Genomic DNA, 25,326 nt, shown 5'->3' on the forward strand with positions numbered 1-25,326 from the left:
CTCCCCTCCTGCAGTTTCCAGGAACTGGCATTCGGAAGCATTGCTGTTGGGGCAGAGCAAAGCCCGCATCGTTGCTAGTAGCTATTGATAGCCCTATACTCCATGAATTTGCCTCATCCTCTTTTAAAGCCATCTAGAATGGTGGCCGTCGCTGTCTCCTGTGGCAGGGAGTTCCACAGTTTATCCGTGCTTCTGTGTGAAGAATTCCTTTCTTTTCTCTGTCCCTAATCTTCCAACATTCAGCTTCACTGAACATCTACGAGTTTTAGCGTAGTGCAGAGAGGGAGATAAAGCTTTTATCTATCCCCTTTCTCCATGCCATGTCTGATTTCATAAACCGCTATCGAGCCACCTCTCACCTTTCCTCCAAACTAAAAAATCCCAAACACTGCCACCTTTCTGTATAGGGGAGTTGCTGAATCCCCTTGATCGTTTTGGCAGCCCTTTTCCAACTTCTCCTCCGGAAGCTCAAGAAGGAAGATCAGGAGCCTTTGCAAAGGCCTCTTTGAAATAGCTCGCTCCTGCCTGTGAGCTGCTTCAAAGGGCGCTTTTGCGCACAGCTGTGATCGCTGCTCAGTGGAATAGGTAAAGGTAAAGGAACCCCTGGCCATTAGGTCCAGTCGTGAGCGACTCGGGGGTTGCGGCGCTCATCTCGCTTTACTGGCCAAGGGAGCCAGCGTACAGCTTCCGGGTCATGTGGCCAGCATGACTAAGCCGCTTCTGGCGAACCAGAGCAGCGCACAGAAACGCCGTTTACCTTCCCGCCGGAGCGGTACCTATTTATCTACTTGCACTTTGACGTGCTTTTGAACTGCTAGGTTGGCAGGAGCAGGGACCGAGCAACGGGAGCTCACCCCGTCGCGGGGATTCGAACCGCTGACCTTCTGATTGGCAAGTCCTAGGCTCTGTGGTTTAACCCACAGTGCCCCCCGCGTCCCGCTCAGTGGAACAGCAAGGATTAAATCCTGCTGCCTTGGCTGTGCACTCTTGCAAACCAGGATTAAAATCCTGTCCTCCACCCATCGGCTGACATCGCCAAAGACATCAGCTGATGGGCATGGTTTGGGGGAAATGGCCTTGCAGGCCAAGACTGGCCCAGAGGCTGCAGCTTCCCAACCCCAGTGTATAACATTGTTGTGCTACGTGTTCCAACACAAAAGCTTACAGTCAATTACTGTATAAGTTTAAACAAGCAGCTAGTCCCTCAGCAACTCCATCACAAGTTCTCCATCACTGAAAAAAACCTGAGTGGTCTCTTCCTTGCACGGACATACACACCTCATCCCCAGTCCCATAAACTTACCCTGCATGGACTGAACAAGGTTTTTCACGGTCTCTGGGCGCACGCTGAGCGCTGCGCATTTCTCCATCAAGACGGGCGGGATGTGGTTGTACATGTCCAGGTTGTCAACGGTCTCAGGGTCCAGCTGCAACGAGTCCATGAATTGTCTACAAAGAGAGAAGCGTGACAGGAGGGGTCACACGGCAGAGCTTGGATTATCCCATCCCTAGGCGGAGCCTCAGAAGGACTGGAAATCAACAGGCACCCCCAAACTCGGTCCTCCAGATGTTTTAGGACTACAACTCCCATCATCCCTAGCTAACACGATCAGTGGTCAGGGATGATGGGAACTGTAGTCCCAAAACATCTGGAGTTTGGGGGTACATGCTATAACACAAACTGGTTTTTAAAAGCCTTATTTATAGCCACATCGGAGAAACTGACCCAGGAACTTTGCGTTCTCAGAGGGGAAATTCCAGCAAATTCCAAATATGACATCTTCTGGCGCCATTTTGATTACCATATTGGCCTGAATATAAGAAACTCCAGCGGGTGCAGAATGCCGCGGCAAGACTCCTTATGGGGTCCTCACTGCGGGATCACATTCACCCGGTGCTATACCAGCTGCACTGGCTCCCGGTGGAGTACAGGATCAGATTCAAGGTGCTGGTTTTAACCTTTAAAGCCCTATACGGCCTAGGACCCTCGTACCTACAGGACCGCCTCTCCTGGTACGTCCCACGGAGGACCTTACGGTCTTCAAACAAAAACATCTTGGAAGTCCCGGGCCACAGGGAGGTTAGGCTGGCCTCAGCCAGAGCCAGGGCTTTTTCGGCCATGGCCCTGATCTGGTGTAACGCTCTGTCACAAGAGACTAGGGCCCTGCGGGACTTGACATCTTTCCGCAGGACCTGCGAGACAGAGCTGTTCCACCAGGCCTTTGGCCAAGGCACAGTCTGACCCCCTCCTTTGGTAATCCTCACAAAACTCTAGCCCAATGGCTACCATGAATTTGATTTTGAACTGATTTTAGAATGTTGTGTTACTTTTATTGTTAGCTGCTCTGAGCCCGGCTTCGGCTGGGGAGGGCGGGATATAAATAAAAATGTATTAGGATGATGATGATGATGCGGCGAGACGACCCCTGTGACCCATGAGCAAAGAGGCAGCCCTCCTCACCCCACCCTCCACGGTGGCTTCCCCCAGTCCCAACTTCAGGGTCCCAGATCCCGAGAGCCTTAAATACGTACTCCAGGACTTCGTTTTTGGCGTCGATCTTGGCCATCACTTCTCTCAGCAGCTTGGCCTTCTCTTCGCTGCAAGGGAAACGCAGAGGCTTATTCTATACAGCAATATCTCCGTCAACATCCACCTTTTCTAGCGTCCATTCTGGCGAACGTCCGTGGTAAACCCAGAAGTACCAGAACGGGTTATTTCCGGGTTTGCCACTCGCGCATGCGCAGAGGCACAAACCGCTTTGCCCTGTGTCCTTTTCGGCTAGAGGCCGGGGCTCCGGAACGGATCCTGGCCGCAAAACGAGGAACGACTATATTTTCGGTCCGCAAGCTGCATGTATTTCATCAGCTTAAGTTGCCATTCTTCTTTGGTTGGGACCTCGCTCGTTTTCCATTTTGGGGCTAACAAAACACAGGCCGCAGTAGTGGCATACATAAATAACCTTTTTTGACACCTGGAGATTTCTGTCTGAATTATCCCCAACGAAAAGGTGGAAAGAAGGACACTGACAAACTGGAACGTGTCCAGAGGAGGGCAACCAAAATGGTCAAAGGCCTGGAAACGATGCCTTATGAGGAACGGCTAAGGGAGCTGGGCATGTTTAGCCTGGAGAAGAGGAGGTTAAGGGGTGATATGATAGCCATGTTCAAATATATAAAAGGATGTCACATAGAGGAGGGAGAAAGGCTGTTTTCTGCTGCTCCAGAGAAGCGGACACGGAGCAATGGATCCAAACTACAAGAAAGAAGATTCCACCTAAACATTAGGAAGAACCTCCTGACAGTAAGAGCTGTTCGACAGTGGAATTTGCTGCCAAGGAGTGTGGTGGAGTCTCCTTCTTTGGAGGTCTTTAAGCAGAGGCTTGACAACCATATGTCAGGAGTGCTCTGATGGTGTTTCCTGCTTGGCAGGGGGTGGGACTTGATGGCCCTTGTGGTCTCTTCCAACTCTATGATTCTATTCTAAAAGGACTCTGGTTTTTTGTTTTTTTGTTTTGAAAGTACTTTTAAACATTTTTTCCCAATGCTATTTTACCCTTTAACAGGTCCACAACATACGATAGAACGTACCTTCATCTTCACTGCATCTCCAGCACTTGTAGAATAAGAGAACAAGAACATACGTTTAAAGAAGACTGGAAAATGTTTATTGAATATATGGGGGGGGGGGGAATTGTGCGCACTTGAAAACGTCGGCAGCATTAAGAAAAATCCAACTGTGTAAATAAGTTTTGATGGGTGTAATATGGAATACTGAATGGTTTAGTTTATGTAAAATATGCAGGGATTTATGTTATGCAAAATGAACCATGGAAAGAGAAGAAGGGAAGTCATTGGTATTTTAAGGTTGTTTAAATGAATATTCTAAAATGTAAAACAGAAAATTTAATAAAAATCCTAGGAAAAAAGAGAAACACAGAGGCTTAGTAGCAGTCAGATGGGCAGCATATTTATTATTATTAATAAAGGTAAAGGTAAAGGTACCCCTGCCCGTACGGGCCAGTCTTGACAGACTCTAGGGTTGTGCGCCCATCTCACTCAAGAGGCCGGGGGCCAGCGCTGTCCGGAGACACTTCCGGGTCACGTGGCCAGCGTGACAAAGCTGCTCTGGCGAGCCAGCACCAGCGCAGCACACGGAAACGCCGTTTACCTTCCCGCCAGTAAGAGGTCCCTATTTATCTACTTGCACTTAGGGGTGCTTTCGAACTGCTAGGTGGGCAGGAGCTGGGAATGAAAGATGGGAGCTCACCCCGCCACGGGGATTCGAACCGCTGACCTTCTGATCAGCAAGCCCTAGGGGCTGAGGCTTTTACCCACAGCGCCACCCGCGTCCCTGATTATTATTAATATGATTATTCAAAGGGAGGGAATTCTACAGGGTAGGGCAACTGCATTAAAGGTCTGGTTCCTACATTGTGATGAACACACCTCCTGTTGGTGCCTGAAGGAGATCCTCGCCTACAGACCGCAGTGATCGACTGGGGATGTAAGGAGTGAGACAATCTCTCCTGCCCTATCATGGCACATATCAACTCTCTCTTATAGATAATAATTTTCATTGTTTTCAATTTTACATTTCAAAAAAGACCCAAAACATTTTACAAACTTTAAAATATCCAATGACTGCCCTTCTTCTCCATCCATGGTTCATTTTACATATCACACATTCCTGCGTATTTTACTATAACCATTCAAATCAGTTTTCTGCTTTAACATCAAAAATCATTTGTTGAATTTATCTTAATGCTGCCAGAGTTTTCAGCTGTATGTACTCAATAAACGTTTTCCTTCTTTAAATATACGTTCTTCTTGCTCTCTTATTCTGTGTGTTAAATCTGCAAGTTCTGCATATTCTGTCAACTTAAATTGCCATTCTTCCTTCAGTTGGGACCTCGCTCACTTTCCATTTTGGGGCTAAAAAAACATGGGCCTCAGTTGTTGCATAGATAAATAATCTTTTCTGACACCTAGGAATTTCTGTCTGGCTTATTCCCAATAAAAAGGGCTCTGGGGTTTATTTGTTTTTTAAAGTAATTTTGAACTTTTTTTCCAGTTCATTATAAATCATTTCCCAATACACTTTTAACTTTTTGCATGTCCGCCACATATGAAAAAAAGATTCCCTCTGCTTCTTTACACTTCCAACACATATCTGATTCTGTTTTATATATCTTAGCCAACCTAGTTAATTACCATCTATGGATCCTTTTCAAATAATTCTCTTTCAATGAATAAAATGCAGTAAATTTCAGGTTGCTTTTCCAAAGTTTCTCCCAGCAGTTAGAATCTAGGCACATGTCAATTCTTGACCCACAATACTCCCACCCTCTTCCTGTTTAGGGTTCTTAATTTTTGCTGTTTTATTCTGTTTTTAATATTCTGTTGGGAGCCACCTAGAGTGGCTGGGTAAGCCCAGCCAGATGGGCAGGGTATAAATTCTTCTTCTTCTTCTTCTAAATAATAATTTCTTCTCCTTCTTCTTGTTATCAAGCCTCCCATCTCGACCCTTTAATCCCCACCTGTTTTCCTGCAGCCCCCCCCCCCCCCCCGGAACTGGCAGGCCAAACAGTCTCACAGAATGCAAAGCAGCTGCTCACCTGTAGAGCGAGGAGGCCTCATGGGCAGCCATTGGAACCAGCTTGGCAAAAATGTCAGGGCCTGTGACAGCCGGATCTGTGGGGTTGACGGGAAGGGCTTTCACCAGAGGTGCACCTGCAGATGAAGTAATATTGGGTTAATAAAGAACTTGAGGACAGAGAGTTGATTCCTTAAAAAGGTAAAGGTAAAGGACCCCTGGACGGTTAAGTCCAGTCAAAGGCGACTACGGGGTTGTGGCGCTCATCTCGCTTTCAGGCCAAGGGAGCCGGTGTTTGTCCGCAAACAGTTTTCCGGGTCATGTGGCCAGCAGCAACTGCTTCTGGCGCACCAGAACACCGTGATGGAAACCAGAGCGCACGGAAATGCCGTTTATCTTCCCGCTGGAGTGGTATCTATTTATCTACTTGCACTGGTGTGCTTTTGAACTGCTAGATTGGCAGAAGCTGGGACAGAGCAACGGGAGCTCACTCTGTCATGGGGATTCAAACCGCTGACCTCCCGATCAGCAAGCCCAAGAGGCTCAGTGGTTTAGACCACGGCACCACCCGCGTCCCTAGAGGTGATACCTAGGCCACACCGGACCCATAGAGTGCTGATAATCTTGTAGCTTCTGTAAATGTTTGAGTTTACCCAGTCCTGCATGCTTATTTGGCTTTTATTGTTACGACTATGTTTATATCCCAGCCTTCCTCACTTTTGTGGGTAGGGATTTAACAAGTTGTAAAGAAATCTGAACAGCCCACAACAAAAGACAGTAAGACAGTGGCCAATCACTGCCACAAAAGCCCAGCCCATCAAGATGCAGCAAAACCTTCCCCAATATCATGGCGTCAGCAGGAAACATCTGACGTAAGATCCCCCAACAGCCTCCGCTCAAAGCCTGGGAGAATAAGAAAGTTTTTGATCGTCACCAAAAGGCGGCCAAAAGTGATGCCGATCAGCTTTCAAAACCACCCACTGCACATTTATGCTTTGGGTAGCCCTAAGCTGCACCAGATATGATGGATGTTGAGAAAAAATGCATGATGGGAGTTGTAGTCCAAAACATCTGGAGGGTGCCTGGTTGGGGAAGGATGGGCTCCTTCTGCCCTACCCAAGACCAGGAGGCAGAGAAGGCGATAGGGCTTGCTCCAAAGCTGGGAAAGCTCAGCTCATAGAGCGTGAGACTCTTAATTTCAGGGTTGTGGGTTTGAGTCACACATCGGGGAAGATATTCCTGCATTGCAGCGGGTTGGGCTAGATTGTTAGAATTCCTGCTCCGGGATTGCAGTCATGGGATTGTTGTCTTTCACATGACGGTGTATGTTTTGACTCCACAGAGCGGGAAGTGACGGAGACAGGATGTTTGTGTTACTGTGTTCCATGAAGTGGGACTGTTGTCCTTTGTTCCTTTTTCTCTTTGCTGTCTGATGCTAGAGAGAGAGGGAGCCATGTGGCAGTGCTCCGTGTGTGTTTATATGTAAATAAAGTAAATTAGCCTAAATGCTGAGTTGCTGGGGTCCTGTCACACAAGCTGCAAAGACTCTGCAGATCCCTAAGTGTGCCAGTGTCGGTTGGCATCAGTCGCTGTGATGTTCGGGCTGAAGAAAGCTTATGAAGCTCCCCAACGATCAACCAGAAGAAGAAGAAGAAGAGTTTGGATTTGATATCCCGCTTTATCACTACCCGAAGGAGTCTCAAAGCGGCTAACATTCTCCTTTCCCTTCCTCCCCCACAACAAACACTCTGTGAGGTGAGTGGGGCTGAGAAACTTCAAGAAGTGTGACTGGCCCAAGGTCACCCAGCAGCTGCATGTGGAGGAGCGGAGGCGCGAACCCGGTTCACCAGATTACGAGTCTACTGCTCTTAACTGCTACACCACACTGGCTCTCAAGGAGGGAGAGAACATGCCAGTCGGGCATGTGTCTCTGCCAGGGTCCTACTCACGTGTAGGCCGAACTCCTGACTGCTGGGGGCCCCATCTAACTTTACAATTCTGTGAAAACAGAGTGTCTTGACTTTACCTTTCACCGACTGCAAGGTATCCAGAGCAGGGACAGCCTCGTGGTAGATGAAGTCGTTGTCCTTTTTGGCAGAGTTGTACCTGCAAAACGACAAGAGGCTTGAAGGGCGTTGCTGCTGGAGGGGGGGGGGCTCTTTGGGGGCAGATGCCCAGGAAGAAGTATCACATATTTCCGCTCCGAGTACAGTTCCAAGAAAGCAACCAATATCAATAGATGTACATTTTCAAAGGGTGTTATGATTACGGATACCCCACACCCAAAGTCAGAGGAACTACAACTACAGATAGTGGGACTTTTTTTTGGGGGGGGGGTGCCTCCAGAAATGTGGGGAATACTAGGTAAAATCCAAACTTGGAAAGATGGAAGGAGGTGGGGGTGTTCTGGTTAGTAACTCCTTGCTTCCCAAGCCCAAAGTGAAAACTTGCAAATCTGTGTGCATTTCTTTCTTTTTCAATTGAAACTTTCCCAAGATAGAATACAATAAAGAACCAGATGAATCTGAATTAAAATGGGGAAAGTAAATAAAGGAAAAAGAGGAAGAAAATAACACAAAGCCCTTTGTCAGAGGGAGATCTCAATTAACCCTTGTCTCACATAAAAACGGGGTGGACGCTCCCAGCTCTCACCTGGAAGCAACTCGTTCTTCTCCCATGCACGCGTTTCTTGAATTCATTATGTAGAGTAACTCAGGAATCCAAACGCATGGCCCACAAATGACAACACTTTGGAGGTCCCAGGTCGCAAGGTGGTTAGATTGGTCTCAACTAGGGCCAGGGCCTTTTCAGTACTGGCCCCAAGTTGGTGGAACGCTCTGTCCCAAGAGACCAGGGCCCTGCGGGACTTGACATCTTTCTGCAGGGCCTGCAAGACGGAGCTGTTCCGCCTGGCCTTTGGTTTGGACTCAGTCTGACCCTCATGTTTCCCTCCCCTTACGGTCTTGATTTATCGGCTACTTTTAAAATAAGGCTGCATTTTAAATTGCATTTTAACCTGTATTTTATTTTCATTTTCTTTCCCCCCCCCTATTATGTTTTTACTTTGATTCTATTGGTGTTAGCTGCCCTGAGCCCAGCTCTGGCCGGGGAGGGCAGGGTATTAATAATATTATTATTATTATTATTATTATTATTATTATTAGTGGTTTTTTTAAAAAAAAGGTTTTCTAGTCCTCATGGTTTCACAGAATCACAAAAATACGAGGGGAAATGACTGGAAGAACAGATCTGAACAAAGCAAAGGTCTACGGGTGAGACCATCAGACCCGTCAACATCTGACTTCTGACTGGCAATGGCTCTCCCAATTTCCAGACAGGAGTGCTCTCGCTCTCTCTCTCGCTGTCTCTCTCTGCACCAGGCAGGTTCTCTTGGTGCAGAGCAGAGATTAGGGAAGGGAACTGGTGTGCCAGGGACCCAGGCACGCAAAGAGTTAACAGGTAGCAGCGACTCACTTTCCTCCAATGACATCCATGGTGAACCTCAAGGCTTCCTGTACCGTCTCAGGCTGACCCTGCAAGAAGAATTGTCAGGTTCAAAACATACCCATAATAAGCAGGTGGTCTGCAGGCAGAAATGGCAGGGGGCAGAATAGGGGTACACCAACAAATCCAAAAGTAGGCAGTAGCAGCCACTGGGGGGATTCTCTAGGTAAAGGTAAAGGGACCCCTGACCTAGTCCAGTCGTGACCAACTCTGGGGTTGCGGTGCTCATCTCGCTTTATTGGCCGAGGGAGCCGGCATACAGCTTCCGGGTCATGTGGCCAGGATGACTAAGCCGCTTCTGGCGAACCAGAGCAGCGCACGGAAACCCCGTTTACCTTCCCACCGGAGCGGTACCTATTTATCTACTTGCACTTTGACGTGCTTTCGAACTGCTAGGTGGGCAGGAGCAGGGGCCAAGTGACGGGAGCTCACCCCATCGCGGGGATTCGAACCGCCAACCTTCTGATCGGCAAGTCCTAGGCTCTGTGGTTTAGCCCACAGCGCCACCCGTGTCCCTTGGGGGGATTCTCTAGGGGGAAGCTAAGAGGCAAGGGGGGCAGCGGGGAGGGGGCGCAGCCATCAACAGCCCTCTCCTCCATCAATTGGTCCAATCTTCTTTTAAAGCCATCCAAGTTGGGGGCCATCATTGCCTCCACAGTTTAACTAAATAACGTTTCAAGCCACTTTAGGGAAGGGGGTAGGAAGAAAGGTGTACCTTGGCCAGTTTGATGGCTTCATTGAGCTTGTCCAGGGCACTCTGGAAGTAGATGACCTGCAAAGGGAGCAGAGATTCAGACAACCAAAGTCCACTGTCAAACTGGCTATGCTTTCTATTAAAACTGAGCCTTTCTCTCACACACGTTAAAAGAATTTTAAGGTCTCAAACTTAGAATAAATATTCATAAATGCACGCATATCTAAATATATGAACCGCATGTCTGAAATAGTATGGGAGAGCAATCCCGGAGCCGTTTTGATTCTCCCAGTGACCTCAAATAGTCCATTGCAGTAAGGGAGGCAAATGGGGAAAGCCTTCCCACTGCCTTTTTGCTTGCAAATCCTGTCTTAAGGACGTATTTGTGTATGAATAGGCTAGACTGCCCAGGTAATGCAACCAGTGACCATTATTAGTATCCTGGAAGACAGGATTTCTGCGGGAGACCGCCTCCCTTCCGCGATGTATGTATGATGTTTCAGGGGGCCGGTCTTGGGCTACAGGGTGGGCAATTTCAAAGGTCTATATAGGGGCTTGTGCACCACTGTTCAAGGTTCTCCTCCCTCCTGCGTGTGATGAGTGGGGACCCTGTTGCAACAGTTCCCTGAATAAAGATCAGGCTTACTAGCCGCTTTGCTTCTCAATATACTCAGGTTGGCCCCTGTTACTTTCTCCTACCAATAGGGAACCCACTTAAGGACTTTATATGGGATCTGGAATTCCCCATAAGGCAGTCTTTCTTATAACACACACAAATTCCCTGCAGGTAGAGAACTTGCATGCAGGGAGTGCCATAACAGAGGCTCATCTCATCACAAGAAGCCCTATTTGCAGCCTGAAGTCCATTCGCAGGGCTTCCGCCACACTGGCCACGTGTGAGGACTAGTGCCTTGGGTAGTCATAGACGTGGCGAGGGAACAGAAGAAGCTCCTTCTGGACTCATCCTGGCAAGGGCTTCAAAGGGAGGTCTGCGTCAGGAAGAGAAGGTTGGGCTTCCTCGCTCTCCCCTCTGCCTCCTCCCCTTCTAACCCCATCTCCCAACCACAGCTGTCCTTCAGTTATTGTAACATCAACAGTACAAGGGCAAGGCTGAAGGTTTCGCTGTTTGGAGCAAGCGACAGCTGTGGTCAGTTAGAAGCCTGTATTACAAGGCCAAGACATTAATAGCCAAGATGTTAAATTGTTCTTATATGCAACAACAGCGGCAAGAGTACTGTTAGCCCAGAAATGGAAGCTATGAAGAAATTCCGACGAAAGGAGAATGGAAGGCGAAATTAATGGACTATGCAGAATTGGACAAAATGACAGGAAGGATTCGAAACCTGCGGGACCAGAGATTTACAGAAGATTGGAATAAATATGTGAACTATTTGAAGAGCAGCTGCAATCGACAAATTACACTAGTAGGACTACAAGAAGTTTTGTGAGGAGAAATATACAACGTGTTACAAAGTAGAAAACGGTAGAGATATTGGTTATGAGTTTGAAATGTAGTATGGAAAATAAGAAATGCATACTAAGAGATTAGATTAGAAAATTTTCAGACAGGACTGATGGAAGTCAAAAAAATTGAATAAGATGTAAAAGTATGTTTAATTACTGTTGAAAATGGTATGTTAAAACACACACACACACACACACACACACACACACACACACAGTGGTACCTCAGGTTAAGTACTTAATTCGTTCCGGAGTCCGTTCTTAACCTGAAACTGTTCTTAACCTCAAGCACCACTTTAGTTAATGGGGCCTCCTGGTGCCGCCATGCCGCTGGAGGATGATTTCTGTTCTCATCCTGAAGCAAAGTTCTTAACCCAAAGTAATATTTCTGGGTTAGTGGAGTCTGTAACCTGAAGCATCTGTAACCTGAAACGAATGTAACCCGAGGTACCACTGTGTGTGTGTGTGTGATCCATATCTATATATATGCCCGTATTACAAGGTTCAGCACCATGGACAGCGCAAAACCTGCCCCAGCCTCTCTACCCCACACCTATTGCAGAATCATGGAATTGTAGAATCGGAAGGCACCCCAAAGGACATCTAGTCCAACCCCTTGCAATGCAGGGACCACAGCTTAAAATCCCTGACAGATGGCCAGCCAATCTCCCTTTAAAGACCTCCAAAGGAGGAGAGCCCACCACTTTCCGAAGGAGCCCGTTCCACTTTCAAACAGCTCCTGCTGTCAATTCTTCCTAATATTGAGTCGGAATCTCCTTCCTCGTAATTTGAAACTGCTGGTTCCGCTCCCACTCTCTGGAGCAGCGGGAAACAAGCTTGCCCCATCGTACACGTGAGAGCCCTTCAGGTATTTGAAGATGGATATTTTTCACCTCTTATCATCCAGGAGATCGACAGCGGCAAGCAGTCTGTGAGTTCTCCACCTCTCCACCCACCCCAGAACTTTGGAAGCAAACAGGCTTACCCTCTCGCCGTACTTCTGCTGCTCCTCCGCCTGCTTCCCCATGTGCAACTGAAAGACAGAGAAGAATCACAGTTATTGTAGCAGCCTGCCAGACACAGCACCCCTGGGTTGGTCCCAGGCACCACCTCACAATCTGGCATCGCCTCCATCCGCCCCACAAACCCTCATCCATCACGCAGGAAGCTGAAATCAAAAGCTCAACCCACACGCAAAACCCCATAGACAGAAGGGTTTGGAGGAACAGACAGGCTCGTTCTTCCCATAAAGAATCATTCCAGTGCTCCCATCCCGGTGAGCCAATAACAGCCTTCAGGTTCCAACACAAACCAAAGGATAAAAATAATAATAATAATTTATTATTTATACCCCGCCCATCTGGCTAGGCTTCCCCAGCCACTCTGGGCGGCTTCCAACAAAATATTAAAATACAGTAATGCATCAAACATTAAAAGCTTCCCTAAACAGGGCCGCCTTCAGATGTCTTCTAAAAGTCTGGTAGTTGTTGTTCTCTTTGACATCTGGTGGGAGGGCGTTCCACAGGGAGGGCGCCACCACCGAGAAGGCCCTCTGCCTGGTTCCCTGTAACCTCACTTCTCGCAGGGAGGGAACCACCAGAAGGCCCTTGGAGCTGGACCTCACTGTCCGGGCAGAATGATGCGGGTGGAGACGCTCCTTCAGGTATACTGGACCGAGGCCGTTTAGGGCTTTAAAGGTCAGCGCCCACACTTGGAATTGTGCCCGGAAACGTACTGGGAGCCAATGTAGGTCTTTCAATGTGGTCTCGGCGGCTGCTCCCAGTCACCAGTCTAGCTGCCGCATTCTGGATTAGTTGTAGTTTCCGGGTCACCTTCAAAGGTAGCCCCATGTAGAGCGCATTGCAGTAGTCCCAGCAAGAGATAACCAGAGCATGCATCACTCTGGTGAGGCAGTCTGTGGGCAGGGAGGGTATGTTTATTTTCCCCCTCCCCATTTTGATTCTCTGGCCCCATATCTGCACAAACTTGTTATCCCAAAATCCAGACATGCTTTTACACTTGCAAGACTGGGTGTTTTGCCATCTGCAGTACTTGGGGGTCGATTCCAAAAGATCCCACCTGAGAAACGTTTTTACCCCTGTGGAGATGGTAGCACCAAAACAGCGGCACACGCCCTCCTGTCTTGTGCTCTCTACAAAGACCTGAGGAACGAGATCACCACCCCACTCGTACTAACCATCCAAGGGCACTCAACCGCTGCCACAATGTTTGTTCTTCTATCAGATCAACATGAGCAGATAACAGCAAAGGTTGCTAGGTTCATAGCAGGGGCAATCAGAATAAGGGCCACTAACTGACGGTTGACTCAGGACTTTGAAATGTGCTCTTATATCAAACTTCCTTTTCTGCGTATACTGTAATGTTTTACTGTTGCTATGGCCATTGGCTAATGCGAATAAAGTTTTATCTTATCTAACCAAGGGACGCGGGTGGTGCTGTGGGTTAAACCACAGAGCCTAGGACTTGCCGATCAGAAGGTCGGCGGTTTGAATCCCCGCGATGGGGTGAGCTCCCGCTGCTCAGTCCCTGCTCCTGCCAACCTAGCAGTTCGAAATCACACCAGTGCAAGTAGATAAATAGGTACCACTCTGGCAGGAAGGTAAACGGTGTTTCCGTGCGCTGCTCTGGTTCGCCAGAAGCAGCTTAGTCCTGCTGGCCACTTGACCCGGAAGCTGTACTCCCTCGGCCAATAAAGCGAGATGAGCGATGCAACGCCAGAGTCGGCCACAACTGGACCTAATGGTCAGGGGTCCCTTTACTTTTATCTAACCAAAGGATGAAGTGTGGGGAGGTCATGTTGGGTGAAGCCCAGCTCACCGGAGCAGGGTCCCCCCAGGATACTCACATGGGCCACGGCAGCGAAATAGTAGATCTTCATCTGCACCAGCTTCTTCCAGTCCTTCTGAATCTTCCCCAGCAGGGAGGCTGTTTCAGAGTTCTCCAAAGCTCGACACGCTTCTTTGTAGTAATCCACCACCTTGGGAAGGGAATTTGGGAGGGCAGGAAAGGTTCTGAGTGATTACTGCTTTAGACGCTGACAAATTTTCCCCACTGCAGGAGCCGAACCGACGGATGCGTATCACAAGAAAGGAGAACCTAACTGAACATTAGAATAACTTTCTAAAGGTAAGTGGACTCTCCTTCACTGGAGGTTTTTATGCAGAATTTGGATGGCCATCTGTCGGGGATTCTTGAGCTATGATTCCTGCATTGCAAGGGGTTGGGCTAGATGGCCTTTGGGGGTCTCGTCTGATTCTACAGCTCTATCGGGGAGGGCATGTGGGACAGCCCTGTCAAGCAAACCTAACTGCACAGCAAAAAATGCACCTGGCTGCTTTAGAGGAAGGCCTCTAACCTGCCCCAGGCTCAGGGGGAGGCCACTTTTCAGGCACTGGTCACCCAAGTTCAAGGCTCCCCAAACTGCTCACCTGGGCACTGATCCTGGCCACAAGGAAGCTCTTCCGGTTGTCCAGCATCGACTTCTCCAGAAGGCACTCCTGGGCTTGGCCCTTTAGACATGCAGGCGACGAAGAAATAAATAATAAAAATAATAAAAATAATAAATTTTTAGTTATATGCCGCCCCTCCCAGTTCAGAAAACCGGGCTCAGGGAGGTTAACAACAAATTTAAAACACTTAATTGATGCAACAAAAAACATCATGAAATGCAGTATAAGACGCGAATAACAATAAATTCAGAATTCAAAAATCAATTTGGGGGGAAATCCATCCAATAAACATCAGATGATCACCAGGGCTAGCTGGCTAAATGAGTCCTATTTGGGCCAGCGAGGAGACCAGGGGAGAATTAGCTGTGGGATCCCAGAGCGGGTAATCTTCATAAAAAGGGGAGAGGGAGGGAAGGAAGGGGAATAAAAGATCAGGCTAAGTTAAAGCTGAAAGCCAGGTGGAATAGCTCTGTCTTAGAGGCCCTGCAGAAGGAAGTTAAATTCTGCAGGGCCCTGGTCTCCTGGGACAGAGCATTCCACCAGATCGGAGCCACCACTGAGAAGGCCCTGGCCCTGGTGGAGGATAGTCTGACTTCCTTAGGGCCGAGGACCTCTAAACTATGATTATTCATGGACCTTAAGGTCCTCTGCGGGGCATACAAGATGCTCTCATTTACAGTGTTCTACAGCCTTGGACGCAAGGCTGCAGGTGACCTCTACTGCACCTACTGTCGCATGAGCGGAGATCACCTCTAGAAAGCACATTTTAAAATCGCCCAGCCCAGTTACAACAATGAGTCGCTCTGCTCTGCCCTTTGCTTTGGAAATACATGGAGGAGAGAGCTGTCAGTGGCCACTAGCCACGAAGGCTCGGTTCCAGCCTCCACAGTTGGAAGCAGCAAGTGCTTCTGGGTACCAGTTAGTGGAAGCCACAGGAGGGGAGAAAGAGGGTCTTGTGTTCGAATCCTGCTTGCTGGTTTCCTATTAGGGCTTCTGGTTGGCCATTGCAAGTGGACTAGTTGGCCCTTAGGCTGGTCCAGCCAGGCTCTCCTTCCGTTCTCAGCACCTTCGCCAAGGGGCAGAGCAGGCCAGAGGAACTTCCCCTCGCCCCCCCCCCCAGCTCTTACCAGCATGAGGTTGATATTGAGGTTAAGGATCTGATGGCTCATGTCTACGCTGTAGGAATGAGGGAAGTGGTCCCGGAGGTAAGCGAACGCCCCCGCTGCACACTGGAAATGGGTACAGGAGACCTTCATGCCCTGCAAGACAGAATGGGTTTTTTTTTGGGGGGGGGGGAGTTGCATTTTCAACAAGCCCAGCTAGAAGACCCCCAAGGAAGATCAGCCCAAAGGCACACAGACTGAATTTCTCTCTCTCTATATATATATCTATATCTATGCAGGTTTTGGTGTCCTCGGGTGTCTTCCCGTGTAAAAGTTGGGGTGTCTAGGCGACGTTTCGACGAGGTCTCACTCGTCATCTTCAGGCTGGTGCTTTCGGCTTCTTGTTACTGGAACAGAGCAGGATCTCAGTGTTTGAGTTCCTATAAATACTGTTGAGGAGGTGTGGCCTCTAATGTTCTTGGGCAGAGAGGAAGTTCCCAGGCTAGTGTGCCTTTTCTTCTTTTGTTTCTTAATTACTTGAGGGATATCTTGAGTGATTTCTTGAGTTGTATCCTGAGTACCACTTAGGTGGGTCATTAGGTGTGGATTAGTTGCTAAAGCCTTTGTGTCTTGACCTCTTGAACTTTGTGAAGAGTTTTCCTGGGAAGATGGTTGTACTGCATTTTGTTGTGCTCTGGCTTGGCTTCGTGTATAGGGGCGAGCTGTGGTTTTCTGGTCTGTGCCAGCCAGATCTGTGTAGGGATTGCAGGGGGGTGCAGCATCCGGAGGTGCCACCATGGTTTGGCTACTGGATGGTATCTGTAATTCATCTGTGGAGAGGGTCTGGGTTTGGGTCTGGTGTGGTTGATTGGTGATGGCGTTCTGTGTGCCTCTGGCTCTGGTGTCAGTTTTTGTGGGGAGGGCTAATTTCCAGATGTCTGGCAAGCGGGATGTGTCGTCACGCTTGTTCATGTTGTGAGGGTGTTTCTCTATCTCGATGGCTTCCATGATTATTCTCTTGTGGTGATGTTCCATGTTAAAGAGCAATTTGGAATCTGCAAAATTAATTTCGTGTCCTGTTTCTTTCATGTGTTGGAAAAGAGAGGAAGTTTTTTCTTCTTTTTTGACGGCATTCTTGTGTTCTGCGATACGTGCATTTATTCGTCTGTTAGTTTGTCCAATGTACGTGGCTGGGCAGACTTTGCAGGGTATTTCATAGACCCCTTGGTTTTCCAACTGGATTTTATCCTTGGGGTTTCTGAGGATATTGGCTATTTTTTGGTTGGTGCAAAAGGCTGTTTTGATATTGTGTTTATGGAGGATTTTGCTAATTTTATCTGTAGTGCCCTTGATATAAGGAAGGAGGGCCATGCCATTGTTTTCTTCTGTGTCTTGGTTTTTGGGGGGTGTTTCTTTTTGGATTAGCTTCGTAACCCTGTTTTGCTGGTATCCATTGGCAATTAACACATTTGAGAGATTCTGTAACTCAGTTGTCAAGTGGTTTTTGTCAGCCAGGCGTTTGGTTCTGGAGATGAGAGTCTTGGCTACGGAGTTTATTTGTGCAGGGTGGTGGTGTGATTGTGCATGTAAGTAGCGGTTGGTGTGTGTTTTTTTCCGGTAGATAGTGTGTCCTAGGGAGCCATCAGGTTTTTTGTAGATTAGGACAAATAAAAGCCTCTCCTATCAGTGAAGAAATCCAGCTAAGAATCATCCCCAGAGAAAAATCATCCAGATGCCCCAAACTCTACGGCCTCCCCAAGATACACAAAGAAGGAACACCACTCAGACCAATAGTCAGCTCCATAGGCTCACCTCTACAAAATCTCGCTAAATTTCTCGCCAAGCAACTTCAGCCCTATGCAGAATCCATCTCTTCACACGTTCCAAACTCCTTCCAGTTCATAGAAACAATAAAGAAGCAAAACCTACATCCCAATGACCTACTTGTGAGCTTCGATGTTGTATCTCTCTTCACACAAGTGCCCATTAATGAAGCCTTGACAGCCATTCAAAACAAATACAATCCCCCCGAATACATCTTGGACCTGACCAAGCACTGCCTAACCAACACGTACTTCATCCACAATGGACAAAGATACAAACAGATAGAAGGAGCACCTATGGGATCACCCCTCTCACCGGTCATCGCAAACCTGTACATGGAACACTTTGAAACCAATGCCTTAGACAAGTCAGAACACAAACCCAAACTTTGGCTCAGATATGTTGACGACACCTTTGTAATTTGGCCACACGGGAAGGAAAAACTGGATAGCTTCCTCACACATCTCAACAGCCTACACCCCAAAATACAATTCACTATGGAAATAGAAGCCAACAACCAACTTCCCTTCCTTGACGTCCTAATCTACAAAAAACCTGATGGCTCCCTAGGACACACTATCTACCGGAAAAAAACACACACCAACCGCTACTTACATGCACAATCACACCACCACCCTGCACAAATAAACTCCGTAGCCAAGACTCTCATCTCCAGAACCAAACGCCTGGCTGACAAAAACCACTTGACAACTGAGTTACAGAATCTCTCAAATGTGTTAATTGCCAATGGATACCAGCAAAACAGGGTTACGAAGCTAATCCAAAAAGAAACACCCCCCAAAAACCAAGACACAGAAGAAAACAATGGCATGGCCCTCCTTCCTTATATCAAGGGCACTACAGATAAAATTAGCAAAATCCTCCATAAACACAATATCAAAACAGCCTTTTGCACCAACCAAAAAATAGCCAATATCCTCAGAAACCCCAAGGATAAAATCCAGTTGGAAAACCAAGGGGTCTATGAAATACCCTGCAAAGTCTGCCCAGCCACGTACATTGGACAAACTAACAGACGAATAAATGCACGTATCGCAGAACACAAGAATGCCGTCAAAAAAGAAGAAAAAACTTCCTCTCTTTTCCAACACATGAAAGAAACAGGACACGAAATTAATTTTGCAGATTCCAAATTGCTCTTTAACATGGAACATCACCACAAGAGAATAATCATGGAAGCCATCGAGATAGAGAAACACCCTCACAACATGAACAAGCGTGACGACACATCCCGCTTGCCAGACATCTGGAAATTAGCCCTCCCCACAAAAACTGACACCAGAGCCAGAGGCACACAGAACGCCATCACCAATCAACCACACCAGACCCAAACCCAGACCCTCTCCACAGATGAATTACAGATACCATCCAGTAGCCAAACCATGGTGGCACCTCCGGATGCTGCACCCCCCTGCAATCCCTACACAGATCTGGCTGGCACAGACCAGAAAACCACAGCTCGCCCCTATACACGAAGCCAAGCCAGAGCACAACAAAATGCAGTACAACCATCTTCCCAGGAAAACTCTTCACAAAGTTCAAGAGGTCAAGACACAAAGGCTTTAGCAACTAATCCACACCTAATGACCCACCTAAGTGGTACTCAGGATACAACTCAAGAAATCACTCAAGATATCCCTCAAGTAATTAAGAAACAAAAGAAGAAAAGGCACACTAGCCTGGGAACTTCCTCTCTGCCCAAGAACATTAGAGGCCACACCTCCTCAACAGTATTTATAGGAACTCAAACACTGAGATCCTGCTCTGTTCCAGTAACAAGAAGCCGAAAGCACCAGCCTGAAGATGACGAGTGAGACCTCGTCGAAACGTCGCCTAGACACCCCAACTTTTACACGGGAAGACACCCGAGGACACCAAAACCTGCATTCCTGTACCCGTGAAAATCTACGAAAGCAAACATCTATATCTATCTATCTATCTATCTATCTATCTATCTATCTATCTATCTATATACCGTTTGCTTGTAGAAAATCAAAGAGGTTTACAAAAAAGGCACAACAACAAAGGCGGCAAAATAATAAATTACCGTACATAAATAAGCAAATAAATGCACTACCACACGCAGCGGGCTCATAGGAAGCAACCCTGCTGACGATGGTGAGACTTTTAACTAAGCTCTTTAAAAAACCAGATTATTTTTTTTAAAGCCCCAAAATACTAATTGGAGGTGCCTTTGATGCTATTAACCTGGCGAGGAGGGGAACTGAAAGCCCAAAGCCTTACCTCCTCGGATACCCTTTTGTCCATTGCTCCGAGCATGGAATGCAATGCGCCTGGAGGAGGAGAGAGGGAAAGGGTGAGTGGCGGCATCGTCCGATAGGCAGCGGCTCCCCAGGCAGTCTCTCCCCGCCTACTACTATGGAGAGTGTTTTATTATTCATTTGCACAGCCAGAAGCCGTAAAAGAGCAAGATACATCCAACAGAATAAAACACTTTGCCCTGTTAACATGATTATTGAAACTAGGCATTCTGCCCAATAAAAATTTGTTTCCCTGAAGAATTTAACTCAACGTTCCTCCTCAAAACTGTGGTCCTAAAGGCGAAAGAGGCCATCTTTCCAGAAATGTCAGGGGACCTGACCCCCAATGAAAATTGACCAAGTACCCAGTTGCTCTGATGGTTGAGAGATTTACCGTATTTTTCGCTCCGTAGGACGCACTTCTTCCCTCTTAAAAACAAAGGGGAAAAGTCTGTGCGTCCTATGGAGCGAATGCAGGCGGGAGGCAGGCAGGAAAAGCCCCCCAGAGCCACACACAAGCTTCGCACGGCTCTTGCGGGCTTTTCCCCAGGAGGGAGAAGGGACTGACGTGGCCAGTCAGTCCCTCCTCCCTCCTCATAGAAAAGCCCACAGGAGCCGCGCGCTCCTTAAAGGGTGCGCGGCTCCTGTGGGCTTTTGTGGGAGGTGGGGGAATTGCCATAGCCGCGCGCAGCCTCTCCAGCTGGGAGAAGTTGCGCCCGGCTATGGCAGAAGCCAAGGAAGCGAGCAGGATAGATTGCGCTCGCTGCCTTGGCTTCTTTAGCCACGCTTCTTTAGCCGCGCTGGAGAGGTTTAGCTCCCAGCTGGAGAGGTTGCGCAGCTATGGATCCCGCTCACTGTCTTGGCTTCTTTGCTCTTTGGGGCAGGGGGGGGGGACCCGGGCTTCCCCCGCAGCCCCGAGAAGCTTTCTTGATTTCCCCCTCTAAAAACTAGGTGCGTCTTGTGGTCCGAAGTAACACGCTTCGCTTCTTCTGGGTCTCCGCAGCGCGCAACCCGAAAATACCGTATTTTTCGCTCTATAAGATGCACCAGACCATAAGACGCACCTAGTTTTTGGAGAAGGTAAACAAGGAAAAAAATATTCTGAATCCCAGAAGCCAGAACAGCAAGAGGGGTCTCTGCGCAGCGAAAGCAGCAATCCCTCTTGCTGTTGTGGCTTCTGGGATAGCTGCGCAGCCTGCATTCGCTCCATAAGACACACACACATTTCCCCTTACTTTTTAGGAGGGAAAAAGTGAGTCTTATAGAGCAAAAAATATGGTAAATCTTGGAATGAGGCTGCTCTCAAGCCCTTGCAGATTGGGCAAAGGAGCTGGGAATAGAGACACACCTTTTCAGAGCAGACTCCTTGGCCAATCTTCCCCTCCAGGCAGACACGGCAAGAGGCAGCTGCTTCTTGTACCCTCCTCCCACCAGGCAATTCCCACTGCAAGGGATGAGCGAGCTGACATGCCCACGATCTGCCGCAGCCAGAAGAACAGGGCCTCTATTGTCTCCCAGAGCTACACAAAAAGCTCCCTAAAACCCAGCTCAGACCTTTCCCAGCAAGCACGTGGCAAGGCCAGAAAAGCACACGGGTGTCCAGAAGGGTGCTTCTAAATATTTTGGTGCCTCTTCCCACCCCGTTAGATGAGAGTCTCAAAGTATCGCCCTTTACATTTCCAACCTGCCCAGTCCTGGAAGGTTCAGTCCAGGCAATAAAACAAAACACAGAAACATGCGAAGATACTTATTGAAGCAGCGTTTGCCAACCTCGTGGCTGTTGGGATACTGCCGGGAAGACGGGGGCATCGGCAGGCCCCCAGCTGGCTCCAGCCACCGGCCGGCAGCCGGTCTCTCTTGGAACAGCATCAAACAGCGACACGAGCCTCGGATATGTTTTGAGACTCGTGCATGCTCTGTCAGCAGAGTGTGTAAATCACCTCACAGAGGCAGACAGAGAGATGTGCAAGCATAATGTACAGCATGTTATTGAGCATACAGTGGTGCCTCGCAAGACGAAAAGAATCCGTTCCGCGATTCTTTTCATCTAGCGGTTTTTTCGTCTTGCGAAGCAACCCCATTGGCGGATTAGCGCTATTAGCGATTTAGCGCTATTAGCGGCTAAGCTGTTAAAAGCCTATTAACGGTGGAAGAGGATTGGAAGAAATTCAAGGATTACCTACAAAAACATTGTAAATTGTATGAGTGTTAAGAAAGATGCAAGAATAAAAATAAATGTGGCATCAGTAAGCTAGTTGAAAGGAATTTGAGAATAGGTGAAATCTCAGAAAAAGTTAAATTTGGAGTTAATATTATGCCTAAATTAAATATTTAAGCTTTTGGTTAATGTAGTTAAAACTAGAGACATAATATTGGAATAATACAAAATAAGAATTGAAACAAGGTGATAATTTGCTGTTTAGAACTTTATAAATTTGGAATGCAGGAACGAGAGACGTGAGGAAGTCTAAAAAGGTGAAGAAAGTATGGATATTAAGGATTTGATTTTGATGTTGTATGTTTTTCTTTTCTGTGTGTTTTTCTTTGTTTATTGTATTTTGGGAATGGGTTTATATGTGTTTGGTGATAATGTCTAAAATCTTGAATAAATATTATAAATAAATAAATAAATAAATAAATAAAAGCCTATTAACGGCTTAGCGGCTTTGAAAAAGGGGGGGGGGGAGCAAAAATAGGGAAATTCGTCTTGCGAAGCGCCTCCGCGACGGAAAACCCTTTCGTCTTGCGGAGCATTCGTCTTGCGGGGCACCACTGTAGTTCCAGAACAAAGGAGAACATGTCTGCTTCCCTTCGTCTCCAGCAAAACAGCAGTTAACACAAAAGCTATATACAAACGGAAGTTCCCAGCGAGTGCTGGAAGTAAACAGGCATGTGACACACAACAGCCTGTTCCCTTTTAGGGTGGAACAGTGGAACGGAACTACCGTATTTTTCGCTCCATAGGGCGCACCGGACCATAGGGCGCGCCTAGTTTTTTTTTTGGGGGGGGGGGAAATAAAGAAAAAATATTATTCCCCCCCCCCCATCCCCAAAAGGCAAAGAAGCCAAGACAGCGAGTGGGATGGATCCCGCTCGCTGTCTTGGCTTCCTTTTTAGCCACAGGGCTGGGGTGGGGGAAGCCCGAGCTTCCCCCGAACCCAGAACGGGTCTGGGAGCGGCGGCGAGGTTGTGCGCTCCCGGAGCTTGCTGCTATCCGCAAGCCTGGAGAGCCCGGCAGGAACTCCCACCAGGCTCCGAAGGCTTGCAGATAGCTTCCTGAAGCCTGGAGAGCGAGAGGGGTCAGTGCGCTCCAGGCTTCAGCGAAAGCCTGCATTCGCTCCATAGGACGCACATACATTTCCCCTTCATTTATGGAGGGGGAAATGTGCGTCCTATAGAGCGAAAAATACGGTATAACCTAACAGCGCCCTCCAGATCTTATGGACCACGACTTCCAAGGATGGCTGGGGCTGAGGGGAGCTGTGGTCGAAAACGTCTGGAATGCACCAGGGTGGCAAAAGGCTGCTTTGAAGTCGCATTGGTTGCAGACAGGCCGGCGCAAAGCAGCCAAGCTTCCATGAAGCAATGCAACGTGGACCGTCAGAGCAGGAGGCTCAGGCAGTAAGAAAGCACTGGTGCATCTGTGGGATCTGAAGGTCATGTTTTTTTAGCCTGCGCTACTCTTCAACCAGGTGAGGAATGTCAGAATTGCACAGAAATCCAAAGCAAATCAGAAACGATCGAGCTGGGACAAGGAAATCACTGCATTAGACAGCACAATGTGGCTTCTTAGAGCAGAGCAACACCCACCCCCTAAAAACCCATCCTTATATTTTAACTTGCCTTAGCAGTCAGCCAAAGATTGTGGTCATCACCCTGATTTTGAAGGAATGGGTTTCCCAAACCCAAAACTGACTGTGCAGGCAGTTTAAAACAGGCACCAAAAACCCTTTTTTTCCTTAGCTAAAATCCATTAACTTGAGCTCTGAGTCAATGTATAAACAAAAACCCGGTTGTATAAGCAAGTGCTCAGAGCCCTCTCCTTTATCAGTTCATGATGGCAAGGATGACCTTGGCTGCTCCAGTAGAACAGGGATGACACGTCTAGGTCTTATCTTACGTCCTGACCACACTGACGCACAGACCTAGTCTGGGAACAGCGCCAGAATGTGTTCTTGGAGTTGGTGACCTCTTGCTCCAAGATAAGAGTGTAGGAAGGAAAACCCTTTTATGGTCAGGAGTACAGGAAGGAAATCCCTTTTATGGTTAAGAGTGCCGGAGCAGGAACATCTGTGATGTCAACCTGCGTGGACAAGCTGATGTGGCTGGATTCCTGGGGAAGGGTGAGAGGGTGCCTGGAGGATACTGCATGAAATTTCTCATTTCTTTGGACTTGCTGTGGACACACCACGCAGGTGCCTTTCTGCTGTTCCGGAGAGCAGAAATAAAGAACTCTTTCTCTGAACCAACCCTTGGTGTCATTTGACTCCCTTCCTCCTGTCCGGGAGCAACGCAGACCCAATCGGTGAACTCCAATAAGGCGACAATTTCAGTGCTTCCAAAGCTTAGCACAAGGTCAGAAATGAGCCCATCTTTCATTTGGGGCTGGGACAGGTGGTCTCCTGGATAAAATATTTGCTGACCACTGGCAAGTGGTCTTCTGAGAAAAGCAGAAGCACACACCAATTCTGCGCTATGGTAACCCACGTTCTGCAGCCGGAGGAGCTGTTCTCTGGCCTGCATAAATCGTGTAAATTAAACACAGAGCGTTCCCTTCCAGCCACTGGAAATGCCCTTAAGATTCTCAGCTTCCACCCTACGCCACTCACACATTTTGAACCAGTCTCTGCAGACAAAAGGACACAGCGCTGAACCACAATTCCTGTGCTAGTCACACAAAACCTAGCACAGATGCTGCAGCATGGGGAGTCGATGTGCTCCAGAGGTCCAGCGCTCCTAAGGTGCAGCCAAGCACCCACAAATCCACTTCCAGCCTTCTGGCAAGGGGGACACCCCAACACCCTCCCACTTTCGCTGTCGTTAGGAGAGCAAGTCGGAGCAACCTTTGCCTTCTCCCAAGCCCTCTCCACGTGCCAGAGGACTTGGGGAATGACAAGGGAAGCCAGAGGCAGTGACGAAAAGAGGCTCGCTACTAGCTCCTGCCTCCAGCCTCTCTTTGAGAGTAATTTCATTAAAGCAGCCATCTTTACCCCCGTAACAGCTGTGCTGCCTGGGGCTCACGGGTGTCACAGTCCAAAACATCTGGAAGGCACCTTCTTGGGGGAAGGCTGAGGCAGAGAACGCAGAAGGAGCCTAGACTCGTGGATGCAAAGGCAGACACGGCTGTCGCCCCATCAGCCAAGAAAGACTTGCCGATTATTTGCCAGCAAAA

At 48.1% G+C, this 25,326-nt stretch overlaps 1 protein-coding gene across 1 annotated transcript in view; it reads right to left on the minus strand.

Moving 5' to 3' along the window:
* PTPN23 (protein tyrosine phosphatase non-receptor type 23) overlaps positions 1 to 25,326 on the minus strand; it is a 61,113-nt gene that overhangs the window by 21,719 nt on the left and 14,068 nt on the right. Inside the window, exons 5-15 of the mRNA XM_077936633.1 lie at positions 19,918 to 19,967; positions 15,853 to 15,984; positions 14,705 to 14,785; positions 14,122 to 14,253; positions 12,241 to 12,288; positions 9,813 to 9,869; positions 9,068 to 9,126; positions 7,620 to 7,699; positions 5,616 to 5,730; positions 2,533 to 2,598; positions 1,304 to 1,449 (exon numbers count right to left, since the gene is read on the minus strand). Coding sequence (XP_077792759.1) covers positions 1,304 to 1,449; positions 2,533 to 2,598; positions 5,616 to 5,730; positions 7,620 to 7,699; positions 9,068 to 9,126; positions 9,813 to 9,869; positions 12,241 to 12,288; positions 14,122 to 14,253; positions 14,705 to 14,785; positions 15,853 to 15,984; positions 19,918 to 19,967 — 966 coding nt within the window. The remainder of the gene's footprint in view (positions 1 to 1,303; positions 1,450 to 2,532; positions 2,599 to 5,615; positions 5,731 to 7,619; positions 7,700 to 9,067; positions 9,127 to 9,812; positions 9,870 to 12,240; positions 12,289 to 14,121; positions 14,254 to 14,704; positions 14,786 to 15,852; positions 15,985 to 19,917; positions 19,968 to 25,326) is intronic.

Source organism: Podarcis muralis, chromosome 12 (assembly GCF_964188315.1).
Source record: "Podarcis muralis chromosome 12, rPodMur119.hap1.1, whole genome shotgun sequence".
Classification (NCBI taxonomy): domain Eukaryota; kingdom Metazoa; phylum Chordata; class Lepidosauria; order Squamata; family Lacertidae; genus Podarcis; species Podarcis muralis.